This window comes from Saimiri boliviensis, chromosome 1, assembly GCF_048565385.1.
Source record: "Saimiri boliviensis isolate mSaiBol1 chromosome 1, mSaiBol1.pri, whole genome shotgun sequence".
Taxonomy (NCBI): domain Eukaryota; kingdom Metazoa; phylum Chordata; class Mammalia; order Primates; family Cebidae; genus Saimiri; species Saimiri boliviensis.
The window spans coordinates 79690498-79715639 of NC_133449.1; the positions used below are offsets into that span (position 1 = coordinate 79690498).

A 25142-nucleotide genomic window follows, 5' to 3' on the forward strand; every position below is an offset into this window, starting at 1 on the left:
TTTTCAGGTTTGTCTTGGGAAAGAGCTGAGTTTTAACTAAATCTAATATGCTAACTGGGAGATTGTCAACATATATTATTAGGTTTTTGATTAAGCTCATTATCTTAGAAGCTGATTAATGTTGATATTTTGTATAATTGTTAATGCATTTAAGAAATTTATAACATACTGGGGAAATGGAGATTCTTATTCATACTAAATTCATTCCAATAATTATAACAGAGCTTTAATTCTGGCTTATCTGCTGTGTGATCTTGGGCAAACTTAATCTCTTTAAGGCACATTTTTTCATGTTTTAAAGGAAGCTGATAATACCTAATAATAAAGATTTCAAAGAGGCATGTTATGTGATTCACATAGTTCCTAGTATAAAGTAGGTGTATCCGGTTGTTGAAATACTAGTTCAACTAACAGTGTCAGACTGTGTCTGAGTTTTACAGTACTTAGTGTTATGACTTAATTACAACCAATAATGATAATTTTTGTTATGTAAAACATAAGAGCATAGACATTAATCAGTATGGTTTTCAGTTAAACTGAAAATCTTTATAAATAGGATGATTTTTCTTCATACATAAATCTGTCTTTGAATAACTGCAAATTAGTAGTAAAAAATGTTTTTCTAGGTTGGTAATATGTTTACAGTATTTACTTAAAACAGTTTACATTCAGCTATTGTTTAAAACTTACGTATGAATCAGTAAATATGGAGCAGTCTGACACCACCTTTCACATTTTCACGTATATATGGAACATGATGCAGTCTCCTATAACATAGAAATGTAAAACTTTCATATTCCTTTAAAAAAAGTTTATTATGTGTTTGGCAAGCTAAAACTTACATGAAAAGAAGTAATGTGAGTTTGGAGAAATTTGAAGTATTTTTGGCTGCTAGTAATTTAGATGGGTTTTTAGAGGAGATGAGTGTTGGGATAAGCTTCGAAGGAATATACAGAGCCTTTAAAGGGAGGGAATGGTGAAGGCAAGGTTGTAGGAATAGAAATGTGCGATTTATTTTTTGACTTTGGAATAGATCGTTTGCTCACATAAGGGGATTAACATGTTAGAGCTAAACTGAGGGGTCTTGACTGCTAGGCTAATGATTCTCTATATACAGGTGGTAGGGACTCATTGAATACTTTTGGGCAAAGGGTTGATATGATTAAAAAAGTATTTAGGAAGATTAATCTAGACACAGAAGGCAGAATGTGGATTGGTGTACAGAGAGACGGGAAGTAAAGATACACATTAGAAAGATTGTTTCTAGTAATCTAGATATGAAGTAGTTAATGCTTAAACTTGAGAGTGGCAATAAAAATGGAAACTTGGATGCTTTATTAAAACATGAATGCCTTCAGTCTGTCTTTAAAAGCAGTCTGCCTGTTGATGTCAGTACTACTAAAATGCATTTGGTGGCTAAAGAAAAGAAAAGCTAAATAATTTAAACTCTTGGTCAATATAAGTGCAGTATTTTAAGAAATATAAAACACATTTCTTCTGCTCTGCCGTACTTGATAACATTTAGCTATTAACAGGGACAACAACAACAAAAACATCCCTGAAGTGTTAGTATTAACATGTGTTTCAAATGTTTAAAAAACATGAAGAAATAGAACAAATGATAAATACAAAGTGAAGTGCCAAAATAAACTATTTTATTTCTTTAGATTTTATGCTTCCAGTTTTTTATTTTGTCAGTTTTTAGAATACGCTCAGCTTAGTGGTAATATCTAAATTCCTTCTAAATACAAATCTTGTTATTTTGTGGGGATTTTGCCAGCATTTTACTTAAAAATGTGAGCTTTCCGATGGTGATAGTTTCCTAAATGTATTATTTAAATGATTTGTATTTTTTAAAATGAATAAAAGTTATTTATTACCTGTTATTAAAGTGAGATGTCCAACTTAAAATAGACTTAAAGGAAAAATGTAGTGACATAGTCTCTCTCTGTCACCCAGGCTGTCGTGCAGTGGTACTGTCATAGCTTATTGCAACTCCTGGGCTTAAGCAATCCTTCCACCTCAGCCTCCTGAATAGCTGGAACTACAGGTTCCATGCCGCCGAAACGAGCTAGTTTAATAAAGATTTTGTAAAGGTGAGATCTCTTTGTGTCGCCCAAGCTGGTCTTGAACTCTTGGATTCAAGTGATCCTCCCCTTGGCTTCCCAAAGTGCTGGAATTATAGGCATGAGTCACTGTGCCTGTCGTGAAATAGACTTTCTTGGACAAACTGATTTGATATCACTTGTAAGAGCTTATCACTTTTTTTTCTTTAAGATCTCTTCCATACACCAAACACCAAGATATTTTTTTCTATCATAAATTGATATAAATAGTCTCTATTAGTTATGTCATAGGCTAGGCTGCTGTTAACAAAGAGAAATGTAAACCCTCAGTAGTTCAAACAATGTAGAATTTTATTCATCTGTCATTTAACAATTCAAAGATAGTCACATGGCCAAGAGTGAGTTGATGCCTGTGTTCCACAAGGTCATTCAAGAATCCAGGTTTCTTTTGTTTCTCAACCATCCACTGTGACTGCATTTTTCAGTAGTCACATGCGGCTATTGATATTTACATTTAAATTAACTTAAATAAAATAAAAAATCTACTTGCCACATTTTACTTCCTTCATAGACATGTGGCTGGTGGCTACCATTTTAAACAGTCCAGATATCTCATACCTCCGTCACAGAGTGTTTTGTTGGTTAGTGCCTTATAGAGTGTTGTTCCAGTCCTCATGATGTTTGCTAGCTCATTTTGGCCTGTCCAAGTTCTAGTTTGCAGGGGAGGAGAATAAGAGGAGGGAAGAGAGGAAAGCATAGTTCTGTTACAAATGATCCCCCAAATGCACACATTACGTGTCCTTGCAGACCACTGCCCAAAATGTAGTTATATGCCAGCACCTCTCTTCAGGGGCAGCTAGGACAAGTCACTAGCGGGGCGAACTGGATCTTGCTAAAACTTGGTTTAGTTGAGTGTTGGACGGGGTCAGGAATCCTATTACCAAAAGGAAGAAAGTAAGTTAAATATTAGAGGGCAATTGACAATGTAGATCACATGTACTCAGATTATTAATGATCACAGTAAGGTTTCTTTCCACCCCAAACAAAGTGACCAGGAAGCTGCATGGGAAAAATGAACCTTGATTTTAAATGGCCATGCTGATTTTAACCTGGAATTATAAATGTTTTTTACTGCCTTATTTAAATTACGTCTTAAAGTTTAACAAAATTAACCTAATGGCCATTTTAGCTTCCAGGCCATATTTTTAAGCATGGCACTTTTTCTGTAATGTATTACCTCTCTGACTTACATTGTTGGATGATGATAATTTTATGTTATATGATTACAAACAAAGGACTAAAGAGCTTTTATCTCTGTTATTTTATAGATGTTAAAAAATAATTTTAAACATTGTGATGGTGAGCAACAGTGTGAAGTACAGAAAGTAGTAGGTGGTGGTTTAGTTTTTTCTTTCACTTCTCTTAAACATGCATGCCCTCTTTCTCCCTCTGATATATTCATAAAGGTTATGAACTATTTAAGGCTTATAATGAAAAGCAGTTTCCCATATCACTTTCAATCCCTAGTGTTATTCTTAGAGACAAATACTTTGAATATTTATGTTTACAACTTCCATGTTTCAAAACAATCTGCCTACATTCAATGTTTGTTTATTTTTTAGGACTGATGAACTGATTACTATAATGAAAAATAATTTAGCTAGTATATTGTTTCTCTTTTTCTTCTTTTTTAATTTTTTTCCATTAGCTTTACTGTTTCTTAAACCTCTTTCATGTCCATTCAGTTAAAGATGGTATCTCTTGACTTTCAAATTAACAATTAGGGATTTTATTGTTTCTAATCTTCAATCCTGGTATCTTTCCCATTTCTACTTCCCAATTTTTGTCATGTCTTCCTTTTAAATTGCAATAGTCAAATATATTTACATTAGTTTCTATAACTATAATTAAGTCTTCTAGCTTTGTGTATTCCCGGGCTCTAAAAATTATAACTAGTAACGGTTCAATTTTTTACAACTACATAAATATTTTTAACTGAAAAGTTAGTGGCAGAGTAATTACAATTTTTAACACGGTTTTATTGTTTATAATTTAGTTTCAGATATATGCTTCCCCTTTTCATTTATTGCACTTAAAAAAATTTACATAGTTTCTGTCAATATATCGGTCATACTCTCTATCCTATACACTGCATTTTTTGCCAGCTGTTTCTGCCTGTATTCCTTTTTCTCTTTCTTCTCTTCTGTTTTATCAGCCAGTGCTTTTTTAACTACTCTATATTTTCCTAAATATTGTTGAAAATTTGTTTTAATTAATACTATTTCTTCTTTTTTGTTGTTGTTGTTGTTGTTTTTTTGTAACTGTAGGTTTGTACCTTTTAAACATTTTCTTATTTTTGGATAATTAATTTTTTAGGGATTAGAGAATATAAATTCATGTGCTTAATATCTTGAATCTGAAGTGTGAAAGTTTTAAGAATCAGATATCAATATATCTGAACTTTAGAATCATGTGATAAAATGTGGTAAAGGCTCATTCTGGGTTTTTTTTTTTGGCGGTGAAGGGTTTACAGATATAGCTGAAGGAAAATATAGTCATTGTTATTTTTATGTGTATAAAACACTTTCTAGATTAGTTTTACAGTCATTTGTTTTCTAAGCCCCTAAACTTTTTAATACAATTTCCATTCTATTTTTGAAGATAGATATCTTCAAATTTAGATACATTTTCATTACATTGTTTCACAGCTACATTGCGCATTTCTTGAAATTAGCCCATTTTATCATTATACAGTATCTAAATGGCATATAGTGTATGTTAAAAATATATTTCCTAAGTTAGGAGGCTTATATTCTGAATTCCAATAGGTCTTAGCATTAGTCTGGGCGATAAGTTATGCAATACTCTTAGATTACTTTTTATCTTTACAAGAGAATAGTATTGTAAAAATGTCAAAAATATCCACATGCCCAGTTTACTAGTAAATATACTGCTAAATTTGAACGTTTTTGTCAGTAGCTTATGCTACTCAAGGGACCATGTTTTTACAGAACGTTTTATTTCAAAGGGTATTGGTTTTCATTGTAGAAAATTCATGCATTTAAAGTAACTTAAAGCCAAAACAGTTCTGCTTGTGCTATATGTTACAGAGTATTAGTCATCTTGCATCCATGAGTAGGTTAAGTGTCAGAAGCTATGCATCGTACAAAAAGAAATTTTATTGTTAGGAGACCAGGCTGTACCTGAGCTTATATGGCATTTTCCTTAGAGGATCAATTTGAATATATGAACAAATATCAGCTAGATTTTTGTATGGTAACATTATTGATAATACAGGAGAAGCTCATTGAGGAGAAAAACAAAGGAAGCATAAAAGTCTCATACTGTATGAAACTAAGAAATGGATCAAAGAGTTTGACAGGAAGTTTAATGTGTACATAAGTAGAGGCTGACAGGAACATGCTGTGTGTGCCAAAGGTTCCAGTGATGGAAAACTGAAACATAGTGCTCACTGACCACAGCATGAGCCTTGACACACATTGTAAATAATCCAGAGATATATGACTGCATTAAGTGCTAGGCTGGTGTATTAACGGCAGTAAATCTATAGCAGCAGAAAGGGTTGGCATGCAGAAATTCCTCTGATTAATTTTTGTAATGGATTAATAGGAATATAGCAAATATTTTCATTGTGAATTCTACCATCTCTAATTCCCCTCTCCAGCACTCCCTGGTGTGATCATTTTTTTCCTCTGTTCACCAGACTTGTATATGTGGATACTTCCTTCAATACCATCAAGTTAAAAGCAGAAGATGCTTCTGGTAGAGAGCATTTAATCACTCTCAAGTTAAAGGCAAAGGTATGTGCCTCATTAAACTGTTATTGTGATTAGGAAATACTTTGTAAATGAGCTCTGTGAATGCTCTCAATGTAAAGAAGTGCTAGTTGCATCTAAAAATACGTATATCATGCTTTAAAAGATTGATTTTTGGAAAGCCTCAAAGAATTCATTCACGAGGTTTCCAAAAGCCTAGACAATTTTATGTCATATTTTAGTCCAAATTTGATCAAAATACAGACTTTATGACAACTATTAAAATACCATTCCATAGCCTCAGAGTACCATATTGTTAATTTTGTAATGTCCTGTGTAGAAGTCAGTGGATACTTCGACTATCCCAAGTTGTACTGAGAAAATCTTTTGCATTTAACTGTTACTGTAAATTTCTTTGGTAGTTCTTATTCTTATACTGATCCTCACTCCCTACCACAGACAACATATATGCATTTTTTTTTTATAGTTTGTTTGCTTTGGCTGGGGTTTTTTGACTTAAGTATTTTAAGAATTTGCGGAAGTTATGCCTCTATTTGTAGATCCCTTATAGGATATTGATCTATATATTCACACATTTTATTGGCGCTAAACATGGTTGTTTCATCTTTATTTTTTAGTTCTAGATTGTGAATTTGGACAAATAAGTAGAATAAACAAGTTCAGCATATTAATCATTTACTTAGTAATCACTGGGGAAACATTAGAATTTGGAGAAAACGAGGACGTCCAACTTTTTTTTCTTGTTCCTAGAGTCATCAATCAACTCTATTTCAGAAGATTGTAGTGATGAAAAGATCAATTGTGTTTGTCCTTTTTAAAAATGTGTCTGGCATTTAAGCTTTCCACAAGAGAAAATTAATATATAAAGCTGTACTGGATGACACAGAAAAGTTGTTATCTTATAGTGGTTTTTTAACAGGTTGAGAAATGACTCGTTCTTTCTCTCACACAGAATGTATAGGTCTAATTTTAAGTTCCATATGCGATAAGTGTTGGAAAAAATTAGTGGGATAGAAATCTCATTATTTGCAAAATAAGTTAGATAATTATTTTGATTACATTGAAAAGATTTTTATTTTCCTTTTTAGTTTGTAAAGGTGCACTTTTTATTTTTTATTTTTTAAAGAGAAATTTGTCTTTATCCTTCTAAAAGGTTACATGTTGCCAGTGGCAAGGGTTCTGTTATTTCCTTCAAAGCTCTATTTGTTTATATTTTGTACCTCAATAAAATTTGCCCTCTTTCTGTGAAGACCAAAGCTAAAGATTTCATCCTGTCCTCATTTTTACAAGCTCTTGTACTTCCTGAGAAGATGATGCTGTAAATCTGTGCTGCCTTTAACTTCACCTATGAGATTATTAATCCAAGTTGATGACACTTCATTTATTGGTAATATTCAGAGTGAGGATGTGACAATTTAATGCGGTCCATTTTTGTCTGCTTTTTTCTTATACCTTTTCAAGGTAGATAAGATGATGCTTTTGGTATTTCTCTGGAGAATATTTTCCAGGGTCACTTTTGCAACATCTATAGTTATGAAGCACTTTTATGGATACTCTCGCAAAAAGAAGAGGAAGCTGTACTTGAACTGGGAAGGAATTTAGGCCAAAATGAAAAGTTTGTTTTGGGGGAAAAAAAAGCATGTAACTAAATTTTGTGTTGGTATGATTTATTAGAATCTTTGTTTGTCAATTTAGTTTAGCTTTTATATATACCACAGTTGTCTTTGAGATGTGGTAATTTCTTCTTTTTTAGGGGGAAGAAAAAGAAATCTTTTTTTTTTTTAGGGGAAAAGAAGGAAACTGGGCTGGATTGTCAGTCTTTTCATTAGAGAAAAAAAAGAAACTGGGCCTGGGATTGTCAGTCAAACACACTAATAGCTGAAACTATATGTTAATAATATATGATGCAAAATCTTAATCCAAACTAAGTTTTAAGTGGAATACTAAAAATTTTAAAAATTAATAGCATACCTTAAAGGAGGCTTTTTTGACAAATGCACAAACCTTTGTTTCTGTTATTTGATTTTTTAAATATACAGTAAATAAATGCATTTGTTTTATTTATTCTGGAATACATATTCTCCCAATTCTACCACTTCCCCTTACCATCTCAAAGAAACTCAGAAAGAAAGCAAATACCCATTTTGACTAGACATCCTTTATTAAAGGTAAATATGTAAGTAAAAAATAAGTATAAGTAAACCACGTGAATTTTGTGTTTTTTATAGGTGCATTTTATCTAATATTTATAGTGCATCCTGAACTGTGGGATTGAATTATCTTTGCTTTACAAAAGAAGTAGCCTAGGGCTTCCTCAGCTTTGGTCCAGATCAAAACTACTTGAAAAGCAAATCACAAATGTGTATCAGAGGGTGGGCACTCTGTCTCTGTTACAATTTGTTTGTATTCACTTGTGGGTCAGCCTTACTGTTTGGGCAGTCAGTCACAGAACAGACTTGGTTAAAATTTGTCTTAGAGTAATATATTAATACTATAGAGTCTAAAAAACGTTGTGAGTGATAAAAATATATACTTATTATGTAATCATTATATTTTTTATAGTTATTGATTTGATTTTCTGCAAATGAGATTTAGAGAACCATGTTTTACCTGAAAATAATTAAATAAAATACTTATTTTTCAGTTAGTATTCCTATATGTGGAGCTTTTGTTGTTGTAAATTACTTTTGAAAGTAAAAGTTTTGATAAGAATTAGTTGCTGGTTGTTTTATATACACTTATACAACTTACTATTTTGAAAACTATCTTAATTTTGATCAAGTTACTTACGGTATTTAGTCATCTACATTGTAGTTAATACTATTATGATTAGGAACTATTCTGAAAATGAATATCTAGGATGCTAGTTTATATTTTAATATTCATGATAAATCTTCCGGACATATGAATACTCTTTTTAAGTTCATACCGTTATGTGAAGTTTGTCATATAAACAAAATTGATTTTGCACATGAATGTAATTAACACATATAACGGGTATTCATTTAACTCAGATATGAAGTAAAGATGCTTGCATAAAGATCAGTCTAATTTATTATATGTATATATAGTATTACAAATGTAAAAATATATTTGAAAGATGTTCTTTTCTGAGAAACTACATACTGGACTCATTTATATATGTAGGATCATATATTTGTTATAACTTGCTTTTTTATTTAACTATTTGTGGTCCTCTTTCCATATTAGTAAGTCATTGATGCTGTTTACTGAGTCCTCCTTGAATGTAGGGTCTTACTTTCTTTTAGTGTAATGAGCTATGTATGTACTTAATGCGGACCACAGATATTTTACTTCATGTATCTACTCCAAATACAGTAAACATTTCATTAATTTCTTACTCTGATGATTCATGTAAATTAGAGAGTTGATATTGTTCATTGTCAGCATTACCAAGATAAATAGCAGCAACTCAAAATGAATTAAATTTTTCATTTTGACCCATAGAGGTTTCAAGTGTACTTTATTATTTTTAAAGAATCCTGACATTTTAGAGGGAAAAGAGATTTTGTAACACTTTTAGTTGGGTTCTGTCATTTTTACATTTGAAACATCCAGAGAAATTAAATGACTTGTTCAAGATCATACAAGTTAATTAGTGGAGCTGGAACTGAAGAAAGCTGAGGTCTCTGTCTACATTTACTTTGAGATAATCACGATTGTTTTTTTTTTTTTTTATTCAGTCGACCAATAATCACGATTTTAAAATATGGTGTACAAATTGTTTTTCCATGATTATAGCAATGATACTCTGAAGTACATTATCTGATATTTTTAATTGTCTGAAATAGAACTTCCTCTTTTAATCTCAGCATGACCTTTTTTTCCCTCAGTAGCACACTGGAATATTTTTATATAGTTTCTTACATATTTGTCTTTGTGTTAATTAGTTCTACATAGCCAGATAACATTAATCAGAGTGTATATTGGTAGTAAGTCTTTTTAGCCATCTGATCCTTGTAACTAAATGTTAATTTTTTTGAAAGTGATTTCAAATGTTTTTTAAATACTGCAGTGTTTTTTTTTTTGTTTTCTTTTGCTTGCTCAGTGAAGTAATGAAGAACAAGAGGCTGAAAAAAGTGAAAGCCTAAAACCTATTTATTTTGTCAAGTGAAACTTTTCCTAAAACGATTTTTCTTTCAGTACATTTAGCTTTTTAAAAATGGAAAGAAATGGCAATTTTTAATTACATGTGACTTTGAAGACTCAGAATTGGATTTTAGAGAAATCATGAAGTACAATTCTCTAATAAGGAAATTGATTTTTAAAAAAATTACCTTTTGCCTTTGTTAACTTAGAAACTTGATTTGTCCTCATGACTGCCATTTTCTGTATTACTAGTTGAGGAAATAATTTTGTATTTACCAATCTTGCAAAGGTTTTTCTTGCTAAAAACCATGTTTTTTTTTTTTTTTTAATAAGCCAGAAGACATTTCATTGTTTCTTTTTGTTTACGTTTTTGCTAAAAGTAGTACCTTTAATATGGAAAATAATTTTTTAAATTGACAGCTATATATATTTATTTTTGTATTTATTTTCTTAATTTCTATATGTATTTATTTTCTTAATTCCTTTAATGGATACTGCCTATTTAATAGGGACTTATGCTATTTGAAATTAAATTTTAGACTATAAGAAAATTAAATATCAACTCATTTGACTTCTTATTTTAAAGATAAACAGAAATCCAGTTCGGTTCATTCCTCAGATCATAACTTCAGCAGCTGACACAATACTGACTTAATTCATTACCTTTTACTCAACACTGATTGCTTTGGCACTTCCAGATCACCAAACTTAGACTTCCATAGGTTGACTGTAAATCAGCTCTTCACATCACTATTAAAGTAGAGCACAAATATTTATATATAATACATCTGCAGTTACAGTACTATGTTTTACCCTAATATATTTGGTTTCTCTAAAATAACTCATGATATTAACACACAGAAGCAAAAATGGTCTAATTTTATGCTTTTTTAATAGTATCCTACAGAATCACCAGATTGTTTTGTGGATTTTCCTGTTTCATTTTCTGCTTCCTGGACACCTCAGGTAAATTCTCCTCAGGTAAATTCTTAAATTTGTTTTAAATAATTAAACAGTACAGTTGTTCCTCAGAATTCATGGGGGATTGTTTCTTGGGCCGTCTATTAATACCAAAATTCATGGATACTCAAGTCTCTTAATATACAATGGGATTTTGTCTATAGCCTATGCACATTCTGCTGTATACTTTCTAATGCAATGTGTGTGCAATGTAAGTAGTTATAATGTGTTTTTAAATAGTTTTAGTATTTATTTATTTTTGAATATTTTATACCTGCATTTGTTTGAATCTGCAGATGTGGCATCCTTGGATAGGGCCAATGTAACTCTTTTTACTCAGGTAGACATTATAGGTTATGAAGTAATCTTTTTTTTTTTTTCCAGTTTTCTCTAAGCATTTATTTATAAACAGACCTTCTGTAATGCTTCCTTTTTTTTTATTATTATAGTTAATGTCTATTTTCTCTGTCTCTCCACGCACACAAACACCCACTCACACCCACACCCACACATAAATACACACGCGTGCGCATGCACACACAAACAGGCTTTCACTCTCCATCCAGCCTGTAGATATTTATGCTTCATTTTCAGTAAACATGCAGAAACACTTTTGACAGACATTTTCTTTTAAATTTAAATTCTAAAGAACTCTGTAGAAAGCAGTGAATGGTAACTGAAAAATTGAGTGAAATTTTTTGTATTGCTAAAACTTTTAACATTGATTACATAATATCAGAGGATCTTTTTCAGAGGAGAATGAATTATGACTGAAAACATAAACTTTGCCATTTCTACTACATTTTTATTGTTTTAACGTGTTTGTCCTTAGTTTATCTTTGAACTTTGACTATATATTCTTTTATTTTGTGATTTAGAACATTCAATATTTTGAGTAAAGAATACAGAAGATTCTTCTGCCTCTATCAGTTGCATTTTTCAATACACTGTTGATATTAGCAAGGTGTTTTTTAGAAGTACATTATAAACCATAACATTATAGATATAAGGTGGTATGATTATCAATATACTGTCATCACCATTTCATGTTTGTGATTTTTTTTAAGGATGTGACACAATGTGATTGGTTAGGGTATGGTTCATCTTTCACCAAGTAAATTGTGGCAGTTGATAGCAAAATGGAGAGAGCATTTTTATTCTTATACAAAGAGAAAGAACATTTCTAGTGACATTTTACAAATATTCTGTAAATGGAGGCTACTCATTTTGGCTATAAAAGTTTGGTTAGATTTAAGTAAAAAGTTATGCCTTTATTTTAAAATATAAATACATGAGTAAAGTAAATATATAAGAAATTAGTAAAAAATAAAAAGCCTAATAGGATTTAAATAGTCTTATCAAGGCCAAAATGCTATTTTAATTATATATTTATCCAAAAATTATTTTTCTCGTATTCTTTTTTGTTTGTTTGTTTTTTAAAGTCCCAATCTCCCCACAGTGGAAATTGATAAGACATAGCAAAATAAAGGAGAGGAGAGAGCCTGTGGTTTGCTTTTGGTATTTTGATGTATGCAATAAGTAGGATACTATGTTGATTTTTTTTTCTGTTAAAGAATTGGAATTATAAGCAACAACAACAACAAAAGGAATTGGAATTATGCATAAATTTTATAGCTTCTTTTTTAAATTAACATTTTCATTATATCTCTTTTAAAAAATATATACATCTTCTATTTGGCTCTGGAATTTTATTAATGTTTTAAGTGAGATCATGAGAAAATATATCTGGGTTGTTTTACTCTTTCCAGTTGTTATTTCCAAGTTATACTTTAATATTATATATCCAAGGTTGAAAAGTACACTGTTCATGAGTTTCTTTGTGTTTTGTATGTAGATAATTCTAGAAGTTTCCCCAGACTTTTATCTGTGGAAAAGTTTGCATTGCCATGAAAAGATTGTTTAGCACTTACTTTATTTTTATTTTTAACAAAATTAGTTTGTGACATTCTACTAAACTGGAAAATCTTTGAAGGCAATTTCTTTTAAATTTTATATCCACATGCTCAGTCCCTTATTCATATAAGCAGGGAATAAGTATCATATTAATAATATTAATTCAAATTTAAGTTTCAGGGTTAATTGGGTCATACTTGTTTTGTAATAACTCTAAGACAATGTAGAATTGGTAGTAATGAGAGGTATAAATTCTTAATTTATAGAATATACTGAAATTCTTAACAAAGTACAGATAAAACACCTTATTATCACAACCCAGATTTGATAAATGTTAATATTTTGTCACATTTACTTCAGATACATCTATATTTCTCTTTCTTTTGGAAATAAAATGTCTTAAGAATAGCTAAGGCCTGACTTCCTTTTCTGTTGCACCTTGCTGTATCTCGTTCCTGTCTTTCCTTTCTTTGCTTCTCTCCCTTTAAATTATAACTGTTTACCCCAAATTGGTATATAGCCATCCATACATACTTTTTGCTGTATTTGTTTATGCCATATTTGCAGTCTCTTTTTAAATATAATTTCAGTGATTTATCCATAATGTGTGTTTGTCTGGTATATTTATTTTAAATGCTTTATATTATTCCATTACGTCAATCAGCAACTTGATTTATCTGTATCACTATTGATAAGGTTATTCACAGATTTTGACAAGCAGTACTGCAGTGACCAGACTTTAAATGTTTCCTTGTGCATATGTATGAGACTTTTAGTGTAAATTTTTCCTAGAAGTGAAAATTTTGTATTGTGGAGTATGTGCCTCTTTGAAGTTACTAAATATTGCCAAATTGCCTTTCCTGAATGGTTGTATAAGTTTATATTCCCATTCCGCAATGTATATTGTTTCTAAGCTTTAGTTTCATCGTAGTCTGACCTCCTTATAGATAATACTACAACAATAATTTATAGTTATTATTGTGTCTATAGCCTTAGCCTATATAAAGTATTTTTTCCTTTTATTATAAACATTTTTTCTGTATTTTGATACTAATTATCTGTTACGTGGGATATGAATAACTGTAGCATGTCTTTTAACTTTGTGTATGATATATTTGGTCACGTAGAGTTTAACTTTCTGTCTGGTCACATCCATCTCTTGTAGTTTCTGTTGTGTCTCAAATAAAATCGTTTACATATTTTTTTGAAAAGATACTCTGGTATAGATCAAAAAGTTATTTTTAATATTTAAGTATTTTCGTGTGAGATAGTGCCTATTTTCTATATGCTTATACAATTGGAATGTGTCTTCTTCTTTTGTGCAGGTGTTGGGTGATTTCACAGTGTTTCTTTTACACATGCCATTAATATTTAGAAAGTTTTCAATAGATATCATTTACCTATAAGAGTCTGGCTGTACATCATAAGGACTTTGAAGTGGTACCAGCAGTGTGAACTCTGTGTCTTTTAGACATGATAAGTGTTGATAATATTAGTTTATGTTTTGAAAATAAGAAATGTGAGACTTCTTTGTTACATGTGATCCTTTTTAATTGGCTGACTGGAAACATTTCTGCTTGTGGGAGTTTTTCTAAAACATTTTTTAAACAGCTGTCTCTTAAACAATATAAATGTTACTGTTGTAGTTTAGTAGCAGAGTTATATTTAAATGACTAAATAGATTTCAGATAATTGATTTTTTAAAAACTCCTGTTTGCTTTTGTGTATTTCCTCTTTGGCTTCATTGTTTTTGGACTTTAAACTTGGAAGATTCATTTATTTATTCATTCTTTCTTCTTTCTCTTTCTTTCTTTCTTTTTTTCCTTCTTTCTTTCTTTCTTCTTTTTTGTAATATAATAGACATGGCTTTGTGGCATTCATATTAAAAATGGGTAATTTTCCTTATGGTCCCTGTCTTCCTGCTGGGTTGATAATGTTTTGATGTATTTTTCTTTTGCTCTGATGAGAGGTCTGCTGCTGCTGCTCTGACATATTCATTTGGATGAATAATTATAACTTGCACAATGTCAAGCTGAAGATGGTAGGGTTTTGTGCGTCATGACAAGCCTAGTAGCCAGTGCAGGTGTCTCACAGCATGATCAGCAACAGCCAGTGTATTCTGGCTCAGAGGAGACATTTAGAGTAGTAAGAAATCAGCACCAAGGGCAAGGCTGCTGCTACTATTGCTGCCATGATATGTGCCAAAGAAACACAAAGTGCTTCTCAAAGACAAGTGTCTAAGCACCTTGTTTTAGATATGTACTTTATTTGTTTGCTCAGTTAATCTTTTATAGATTTTAGCATAGATTATAAGAATATCTCATGATTTTATTCTACTTTCTAACATCACAAATGCTTCAAAATATATCTTTAATAGTTGTTTTAGACTTTTACATACATGTCAGATGTGTAAATATTGTTGACTGAGACTATAGAATGTCCTAATGTCAGATTTTAAGTGCACTGATACTATGATTATAAAAAAACAAAATTCCTTTTGTCCAGGTCACTGATCAAGCAAAAATGGATGTTAAAATTGCAGTTTTGCCTGTATGTATGCCACTAAGTGCAGGCTTGGTGAAGTATTCTTGCCATGGGCAGTTGGAATTTTCAGGTTTAATGTGGTATAGTAAATAGTAGTCTTTATATTTTTTATCATGGAAATCTTATTTTCTTGGAATAATGCCATGAATGCAAGAAGAGTAAAACTAATGATAAAGCCTCTGGCTGATAATCCGATGTTGAATAAAGAATTTGTAATTAAATAAAGCAGTCCTATTGCGTAGCAGGGAGCATGATCCATTAGTTAGGGCAGCATATTAGCAGTTGGGTATTCTAAGGTCTTTTTATAGTTCAGCCATCTATTTAATTTTATTATTTCAGATAAGTCATGTGACTGCCCTTTGCCTCAGTTTATATGTACTGTGTATGGAAATGGTGAACCTTTTTTCTTTCATGGCTATGTAAACAAAAATAAATCTGGTTTAAAACAAATACAGTGTTGGGGCAAATCCTCCCAGGTTTTTACACTAATGATCCTGTAGAAGTTCTTTTGACCAACTGGATTTTTTTTTCTTTCCATTTTTTCTCTTCTGTTTTTGTTTGAGGACTTATAAATACTGGAATTTTATTCACTCAGATTGGTTAATTTCGTATGATTTTTCCTTCTTGGCAGTCTTACTGTTGCCACAATGGTATGGCTAGAAAGACATCAAAGAGATCAAAACAAAGAAAATTTATTATCGAAGATTGTGTGATATGATAGAAAGTATCAGTGGAGTCATGTGACCTATAGACTTAGAGACCTATCAACTACCTTTCTTTTATTTTTCTTTCTTGATAACTATTTATTTAAAAAGCAGCCTGTATTGATTCTAAAAAAGAAGAGAAAGAGGGAAAATATAAGAAAGCCAAATTAAAATATAAGCAAGTCAAATTAGAATTAAAATTACCATTAATGCTTTTATTTAGGCAGTAATATTGAGGTGTCACTGTGTAATTGTTTTGAAACTATGCTTGTCACTTAACAAAGTTGCATTTTAAAAATATCATTATAATTCTGTGCATTTTTTATTCTAAATCTTAGAATTACTTGGGTTTACGTTTATCCAGCAAATTAAGAATTAATATGTTCAAAATCTAGAAATACATTATCTCTACATTTAAAGCAGCTATGGTTTCTTAATCTACATGTTACATATTTTAATTTAATTTATTCTTAAGTATTTTAAGATTTTTGTTATTTTTAATGCAATCTTTTTATTTTCCAGGTGATCATTGGTATGTGGGCAAGCTATTAATTTTTTTAAAATGTTTTACTGTGATCAAATATGTGAACATAGCTTCAGGAGTTAGGTTTGTAAGGTGTTTTTGTTGTTGTTTTTGTTTTCTTTTTAGAAAAAAGCCTTCATCTCACCTGTTTCTCCAGGTCAAACACTTTTTTTAGCTGATTGTTTCAGTAGTTAATTTGTCATTACATGCTCTTGTATTTATATTACATTTTGTTTTAGAAATTATCTACTAGCTTCCACTGTAGATAATGAGCAGTTTGTTGTTTTCTCTACCTATCCTCACTCCTCCTACCTTCCTGCTTTCCCCAAATAACTATAATTTTGATAATATTCAGTGTTTACATTATTATGAAGATATTTGTATCCTATGTAGATAGAAGTAACGTGGTTAACTATGATTATTTTTCCTTTGTCACCCTGGTTTTTATTATTTCTAGAGGTAACTTTTTTTTCTTTTAACTTTTCCATTTCCTTAGTTTTCTAAGTTGTTATAACTCATTCAACCCCTATATACTAAAATACCAATGATATTTCTAAGTAAATGTGTTTTGTGAGCAGTGGGATGGATATATGATTTTGAATCTTAGTCACTTACTTGCCAGATTAAAGAAGATACTATGTTGCTATAATTTCTGTTGATTTCTAAGATTATAAAAATTGATTTAAGCTTTGTAGAAGATTGGAGATCTGTGCCTTGTGAGTACATGAGATACTTGTGGAATGGCAAAGGTCTTCCATGAATTTAAAGACCCATAAAGACTAGTTATACGGAACAGTTTTTTTTAAAAATCAAATGCCTTAATTAGGTACATTAATTGATTTACTTGCTGACTTTATTATAGACCTTCACAATAGGCTTCATAGTTTTTGCTGCTCAGCCATTGTAACATAGTATAAACAGAGTACTGAGTCTAAAAGTCCGCGTCAAATTCTGGCTCTAACCTTGTGTCAATCACTTATTTATAAAATGAGAAATAATATTTGTGCCATAGATTGCATATGAGAGCAAATTGAGGTGTTACATATGAAAATCTTTTTGAATTGCAAAATGCTATACAAATGTACAAAGTGATGTAGTGAGTTAATGCAGTTTGTAAATTGGTGAACTCTTAATATAGTGAGAGCTAATATGGGCAAAGAAATGATCTCTCTCTATATGTAAGTATATGGTATATTCGTGTATTTATACACATACGTGTGACAACGATTATTATCTATGTATTGAGTTACATGTACTTTATAAAGACTTTAAAGACAGCATTTTATTTGTATGCAATAAACAAGGAGTTTTCTGTGTTCAAAAATGAAATAGGGATGATTAATGAAAAATCATCATTAATCTCACCAGGCTATGTAGAAGTGGAAGTTGACTACATATACATTGTGCTATAAATAATAGAGATAAGAGATGTTGACAAAAACACTTTGGTTTTACAGTTTTTTCTTTTTTTTTTTTTCTTTGAGATGGAGTTTCCCTTTTGTTGCCCAGGCTGGAGTGCAATGACACGATCTCTGCTCACTGCAACCTCTGCCTCCTAGGTTCATGCGATTCTCCTGCTTCAGCCTCCCAAGTAGCTGGGATTATAGGCATGCGCTACCACACCCAGCTAATCTTTGTATTTTCAGTAGAGTCAGGGTTTCTCCCTGTTGGTCAGGCTGATCTTGAACACCTGACCTCAGATGATCTGCCCGCCTCGGCCTCCCACAGTGCTGGGATTTCAGGCGTGAGCCACCGTGCCCGGCCTGGTTTTATAGTTTTACTGGTTAATATAGTGTTAGTACTTGGATGAACTTAATGCTTGATGTTATGGTTTGGAGTAACTCTTCTTATATAGCGGGTGTCCTAAGAGAAAAAATATGACTATTAGTCTCCAAATGGCTCCTTTAATGTTGTGATCTATATTTTGAAATACTTTTGGATAAAATTTATTTTAGGTAATATTAGTGAAGCAAATTTATTTTAATTCGAGTATAATTTATTAACATTCTTTCCCTCATGTTTTGTTCCTTGCAGGGACTGTTTCTGGTAAATTGATACACTACGTCCATATGTCTGTTTGTACTTTTTTAAATCCAGGGGCTAATTTGGAATATGTGGGTATTTATATGCTTGCGCATGCATGTATGTGTGTATATGTTTTAAACCTTCATTTCTGAAAAATAGATGCTTATTTTGAGAATAAAGATCCAGTAGGTGAAGACAGAAATGATGGATACTTCAGTGACAAAAACTGTTAATTCAAATATGGCCTCCTAGCATATCACTAAGAAACATTAATACTTAGAGCTAGAAAATATTCCCCCTCATCTTTTTGTGCCAAAATAGAAGTTGAATATTAGAAGCCAAACCAATTTATTAGATACATACAGAGTTGGAAAATATTGGAGTTTGTAGATAATAAATGCACTGGGACAGTGTTTATTTATTTATTAAGTGATGTCACTGTTACCAGTTAGTTCCCTGGCTCTGGCTATGAGAATGACATTGGCAGCTAGTGGCAAACCCTATTCTATTAATTTTGAACTTATGTGGCGTAAAGATTTTTGTGATCCTTTTTTATTTCATTGATTATACTTTGATGAAAAATTAGATATAGCTAACTTTTTTCTTCATGGATGGTGGCACCTTTTGGGATGGCATACCTTTTGAGTATAACCTAACTGGGACAAAAAGCTAGTCTTTATTTTTTTTTTTTTCTGGTCCACTAATTGGCTTGGCCTTTTTAATTTTTATTTTGAATAGTCCACAGTGTAGGATGCTAGGGATGGAAAGTACCTACTTATTTTCAGCATGTATAGGAGCTTTTTTTCTTTCACTTTGCAAATACAGAATTGCTCTAGTTATTCTGTAATGCCTACACACGAGATGACTAGGTTTCATTTGGTCCTGTGGGCTGATACTCTTTTCAAATTAATTAATAACACTAGCACTTCTTCTTCTTTTTTTTTTTTTGAGATGGAGTCTCACTCTGTGCCAGGCTGGAGTGCAGTGGTGCAGTCTCGGCTCACTGTAACCTCTGACTCCCTGATTCAAGTGATTCTCCTGCCTCAGCCTCTGGAGTAGCTGGGATTACAGGCACACGCTACCATGCCCAGCTAATTTTTGTATTTTTTGTAGAGACAGGATTTCACCATGTTGGCTAGGGTGGTCTTGATCACCTGACCTTGTGATCTGCCCACCTCGATCTCCCAAAGTGCTGGGATTACAGGTGTGATCCACTGTGCCCGGTCAACACTAGCACATTTTAAAAATGATCAGTGATCAGTTCTAGTCAAAATAATGTAAATATGAAGAGGTGATACGTTCTTTATGGATTGCTTGACAGATAATAGTATTTGATCACACAAATTCAATTACAGATACACTTTTAGAAAGAGTTGATAACATCAAATGAAGCATGTAAGTGAGATTAAATAAACTGAATATTTAGAAGATATATCACCTCTTTAAAGTTACCCGATTGGAGATAACTGCAGTTAATACTAAAATTAAATTTCTTAAAAAGCTTTATTTCTTAACATTCTTATTCTATTTATACTTTTGGAATCCCCCAAAGATAAAGAAAAAAAAAGAATTATTAGAGGATTTATCTGCAAGTATTATAGGGAAGAATATAAAAAAATCAGAATTGAAAGCAACTGTTGCAAGTACCAGAAAATTATGCTATTAATTTAAGTGTCATCAGAGTACAAAAGATCACATTCCGGCACTGTGTGGAAATTATTAAAATACTGGAAATCATAGTACTTAAGATGAAGATATTATATTCTAAGATCTGGTTAAGTGACTGACATTATTACTTCACTTCAGGTATTATCAAAGTAACAAAATGCTTTTAAAGATAATAAGCATTACATTATGAGATTGGCAGTGTTCATACTTTTCTGCTTAAGTGCTTTTCTAGTTTAACATAATTTAATAACAGTTACAGGGAAATAGCTAACATCTTAGTTCCCACATGTATCTTTCCCCCTTCTCCAATATATACACATTTATATATCTATATATGCATATAAAAGTAACACGTTTATTCTTTAAGATTTGGGTATATGAACTCTTCTGCAGTCTTTGTCCTTCATGTGTGAGGTGTGTTACTATTTTGTGTTTTTAAAGCTCCTAATTGTTGAGAAAACTAAGGAGAAGCTAGTGCTGTGTAGCCATTACTGTTCAGAAATCAGAATGACTTTTAAAAATAGCTTTATTGAGATATAATTGACATACAATGAAGTGAATGTATTTAAAGTGTACAATTTGGTAAGTTTTGACAAATATCTACACATTAAATTATCACCAAAATCAAGATAATAAACACATCCATCATATCCCAATTACCTCCTTTGCCATTGTTGTCCCTCTAGTCCTTCCTAACCTTCCCCCTGGGCTTCAGGCAACTGCTGATCTACTTTATGCTGCTGTTGATTTGTTTGCAGTTTCTATATAGAATCTTATATAACTCTGTGTACTTTTCTATGCCAGTCTTTTTTCCTCAGCATAATTACTTGGGGATTCATCCATGTTGCAGCATGTAATATAGTTCATTCTTTTTTTGCTGAGTATTTATGGATGTGCCACTTATTGGCCATTCCCTTTTTGATGGACATATGAGTGGTTTTCAAAATTTGGCTATTAAAATTTTCTCCAAATTGATCTAGAAATTCAGTGCAATTGCAATCAAAATCTGAACAGCTTTGTTCTTTTTATCCTAATTTAAAAAATTGACAAAATTATGGCTGGATGCAGTGGCTCACACCTGTAGTCCCAACAGTTTAAGAGGCTGAGACAAGGGGATTGATTGAGCCCAATAGTTCGAGACCAGCTGGGCAACATGGTGAAACCCCTTCTCTCCGAAAAATATAAAAATTAGCTGGGTGTGGGGGCTACGCACCTGTAGTCATTCAACCACTCGGAAGGCTGAAGGTTGGAGGATCAGTTGAGCCCAGGAGCTTGAGGTTTCAGTGAGCTGTGATCATGCCACTACACTCCAGCCTGGGTGACAGAACCTATCGCAAAAGAAAAAAAGAAAAGAAAGAAAAGAAATTAAAATTATTCCAAAGTGCTTCTGGAAAGGCTGTAAAGGTCCTGCAATAGTTAAAATAGCTCTGAAAAGAACAGAATTGGAAGACTAACACAACCTGATTTCAAGACTTATAAATCTACTTGTTTTTAGGATATATGGTGTTTTCATAAAAGTAGACAAGTAGATCACTGGAATAGAGAATTCAGAAATAGACCTATAGATATACAGACAGCTGTTTTCAACAGAGGTACGAAGATAGGTTTAGTGGAGGAAGGACAGTCTTTTCAACACATGGTGGTGAGACAGTTGGATATCTGTATGTGTTTCCTACTGTGTTTCACTCTTTTCAGTCCTTGTTCCCTGAGTTCACTTCCAATAAATTATCCCCATACATGTCCTTGTTTCAGGCTTGGCTTTCTGGGGGAATGTGAAGCTAGGGCCAGTTGTCATTTTTATATGCTACAGATGAAGATGTGTTGTAGGACAAGGGTCCAAATATACCAATTGTACTTATGACCCAGAAATTTACCTTCTTAAGAAAATTGTTTGCTTTTTGATTATTTGACTTATTTTTCAACATTGAACAAAACCTATGCAATTATATATGACCTCCTAAGCAGTGTAACTTGGCAGGCCTTCTTTAAAATCAGTTTATAAATCAAAGGCTGCACTGGGCTTCTCTCAAATGATTTCCTTGCCCCTAGAACATTGTAATCTTCACAGTTGCTGTTGGTTTCCTTTGACTTGTGGCTATTTGAAAAGTTTTCTGTGACTTCTGTATAACTAACAGTGGGTAATAGGCACTGACTTCGTAGCTGCTCATATACCTAGTTTGTAGAATGTAAGAAAAGTGTTTCTCAATATTTCGGTGATAGGTATGGATATGTTTTTTTGTGTTTAGACCTAAGCATACAAGTAATTCAGCAGTGGAAAATAACACTCTACAAGCCAAACTACTGATTTCTTTGACTAAAATCACATTCTTTAGTCATGGAACTAATAAAGTCTTTATTTCCTTATTCATTGACTTGTGCTTCTTAAGAACTAATTTTAAAATGAGATACATTTTAAGGCTTTAGAATAATGATACCCAGTTTTCGACTGGTTTATTTCATTTATTAAACATGAACAAAAATAATGAAACTTTTCCTTGCCCTGCTTGATTATCAGGGTCTTTGACTCATTCATACCTTCTAGCATAAAAATTGGTAAGCATTGCCAAAAGCAACTGATGGTGCTTTAGCGTTATGACTATCCAGGAAGTAGAATAAGCCATTTAGTTTTCTTCTAAGGTCATCATTTGGTGACCTTTGAACAGAGTAACTTTGTAATGGTTCATGATCTCAAGGTTTAAATGTCAGATACGATGGTTGGATGGTTTGTTCAGAAATCTTTTCAGTGTGTGTGTTCAGAAACTTTCAGTTGCGTTAACACAGAGATCCCAAATACAGATCTTTTCGTGGACAAACCCATATACGGAACAGTCCAGGTAATTAGGATTTAGGTGGAGAGAATTTCATTAAGTGCCTTAGGTGAGCTTAATATTGGATTGATATCTTAATATCTTTATGCCTGCTCTTTTCAAATCATGTGGAGATGTCAATTTTTGCCTTAAGATTATTTTTTAAAAATTCTTCTGACCTTTAATAGACTCCATATCAGGGAACATTTCCCTGTTAAACTTAGCTTCTGTGCTCCATCTGCATGTAATATTATAGAGGTAGATTTCTAGTTTCTCTTGTTTGGTCTGTGCCTTTTTTTCTCCTACAGTCCTACCCCATGTTAAGGTAGACAAAGAGATTTTTTAAAGTCTATGGTGGGTTGGTGTGCCTTCAACATGGACCTTTGCTGTAAACCTTTTGGTGAAGGTGAAGTAGAATGTAATTTTAGTCAAGTACATTCTCACCTTGTTTTATGTTTCCTAAGTTTCTCACGATGTTACCTCCCCTTTTGCAGGACTTTTTAAGGACAAGATGTTGCTGAGAATCATGTTCTTTTTCTTCTTATTCCATGCTAAGACTTAGCTGAGAGACTTCTGTATTATCTTGATTTTGGGGATGCTTTTCTTCTCTGTAAGACAGTTTATTGCTTTCAGGGTACTCAGCTTTATATATGTGTGTTTAAGGGTTGTTTTCTGTTGCTAATTCCTGCTGTCTTTAATTTTTTCTCTTATATTTTTATTCTTCATTTTCTTATTGTATGTATGTGCAAAACGGATGGCATTTTCCTTTGATTAGCAGATATAACCGTTGTAATGTTTTGGGTGTAATTGTTGGATCTTCACTGTATTTAAGCTGTACAATTGTTTTGCTATTCCTGCTAAGAATTTGTGGTTCAAAACCTATTCCAAAACTCCCAAGTTTTTTGACTACTGCAATTTTTCTGTATTTTAGAAAATAATGGTATATATATACATATATATAATGTATTTTAAATACATGAAGATATAAGGTATAATGTAATCTAAATATTTTGATTCTTATATAAAATATTTATGATTCTGACATAATTCTTTTGATTAGAGAATTGTTATTGTATATTAAATCATAAATATACATTATATTTAATGGATATATTCATATTAAAATCTCTTTAAAAATAAGAATTGGTAATAAATGAGATTGCATTATAATATTTGGCATCTTGAAAGGGAATCTCAGTACTTTTATGGGGAAAGCAATACCTACTTTATGGATTTGCAAACAGTTTATTTAGAATTCTTGACTTTTATACCTGGAAGTCACCTTAGAAGTTACCTTAGAAGTCTACCGTACTGTCCACAATTATAGGTGTAATGTTAAAGCTTAGAGAGGCTGAGTTTGTCTTGCTTAAGATCAAATACCTTGTTACCATCAATATGAGAGCTGTGATTTCGTTGCAAACTAGTTACTTTTATCTTTATATCAGAGAAACCAACATAGACTTGTACATGGCTAAAATGTTAATTTCACTGAATCAACCTTAATGTATTTTTTGCTCTACTGTGATCATCAGGAAATGAAAGGATGGGTAACGGATCATTTATTTCTATTTCTACATGTACTTTTCTATGATTATAAAGTTATAGAAAATATGGCAAGGTACAAAGAAGAGAATAAAAAATTGTCATAAAAGAAGATTTTAAAAATATAACCACACTAACTAGGGACCAGTGAAAGATTAGAATAAAATCATTGAAGCAAAGTGAGAACAAAACCACTTTTGATTTTTCTGGAATGGATTAAGAGCATGGTTAAAGATTCTGTAGGACCTACAAAATGCTGACCTCTTCACTGAGGTTTTGGAATAAAAGCAGTAACTAATAAGGGGAGTGCTGTAAGAGAGGAGCCATACCATGGGATTAAGATATCTCAGTTAATGAAGGAAGAGCTGCTTTGGAGAATTCAGACCTTCACTCATTTACTTTATATTTTTTTCACCATCCTCTAACTCTGAAGCTTTGTGTATTCTTTTACTCAGAAACTTGGCAATTAGTCAAATATGTTT

The 25142-nt window shown here is 31.9% G+C and overlaps 1 protein-coding gene across 9 annotated transcripts in view; it reads left to right on the forward strand.

Annotated features, from left to right (window-relative positions):
• The window catches only part of FANCL (FA complementation group L), an 80921-nt gene that overhangs the window by 32001 nt on the left and 23778 nt on the right, over positions 1-25142 (forward strand). For 3 of the 9 annotated variants that reach the window (XM_074399791.1, XM_074399800.1, XM_074399817.1), the window contains 2 exons: positions 5752-5887; positions 10871-10954. In XM_074399791.1, coding sequence (XP_074255892.1) covers positions 5752-5887; positions 10871-10954 — 220 coding nt within the window. The remainder of the gene's footprint in view (positions 1-5751; positions 5888-10870; positions 10955-25142) is intronic. The other 6 variants (XM_074399804.1, XM_010333581.3, XM_074399821.1 and 3 more) reach the window with 3 other exon arrangements.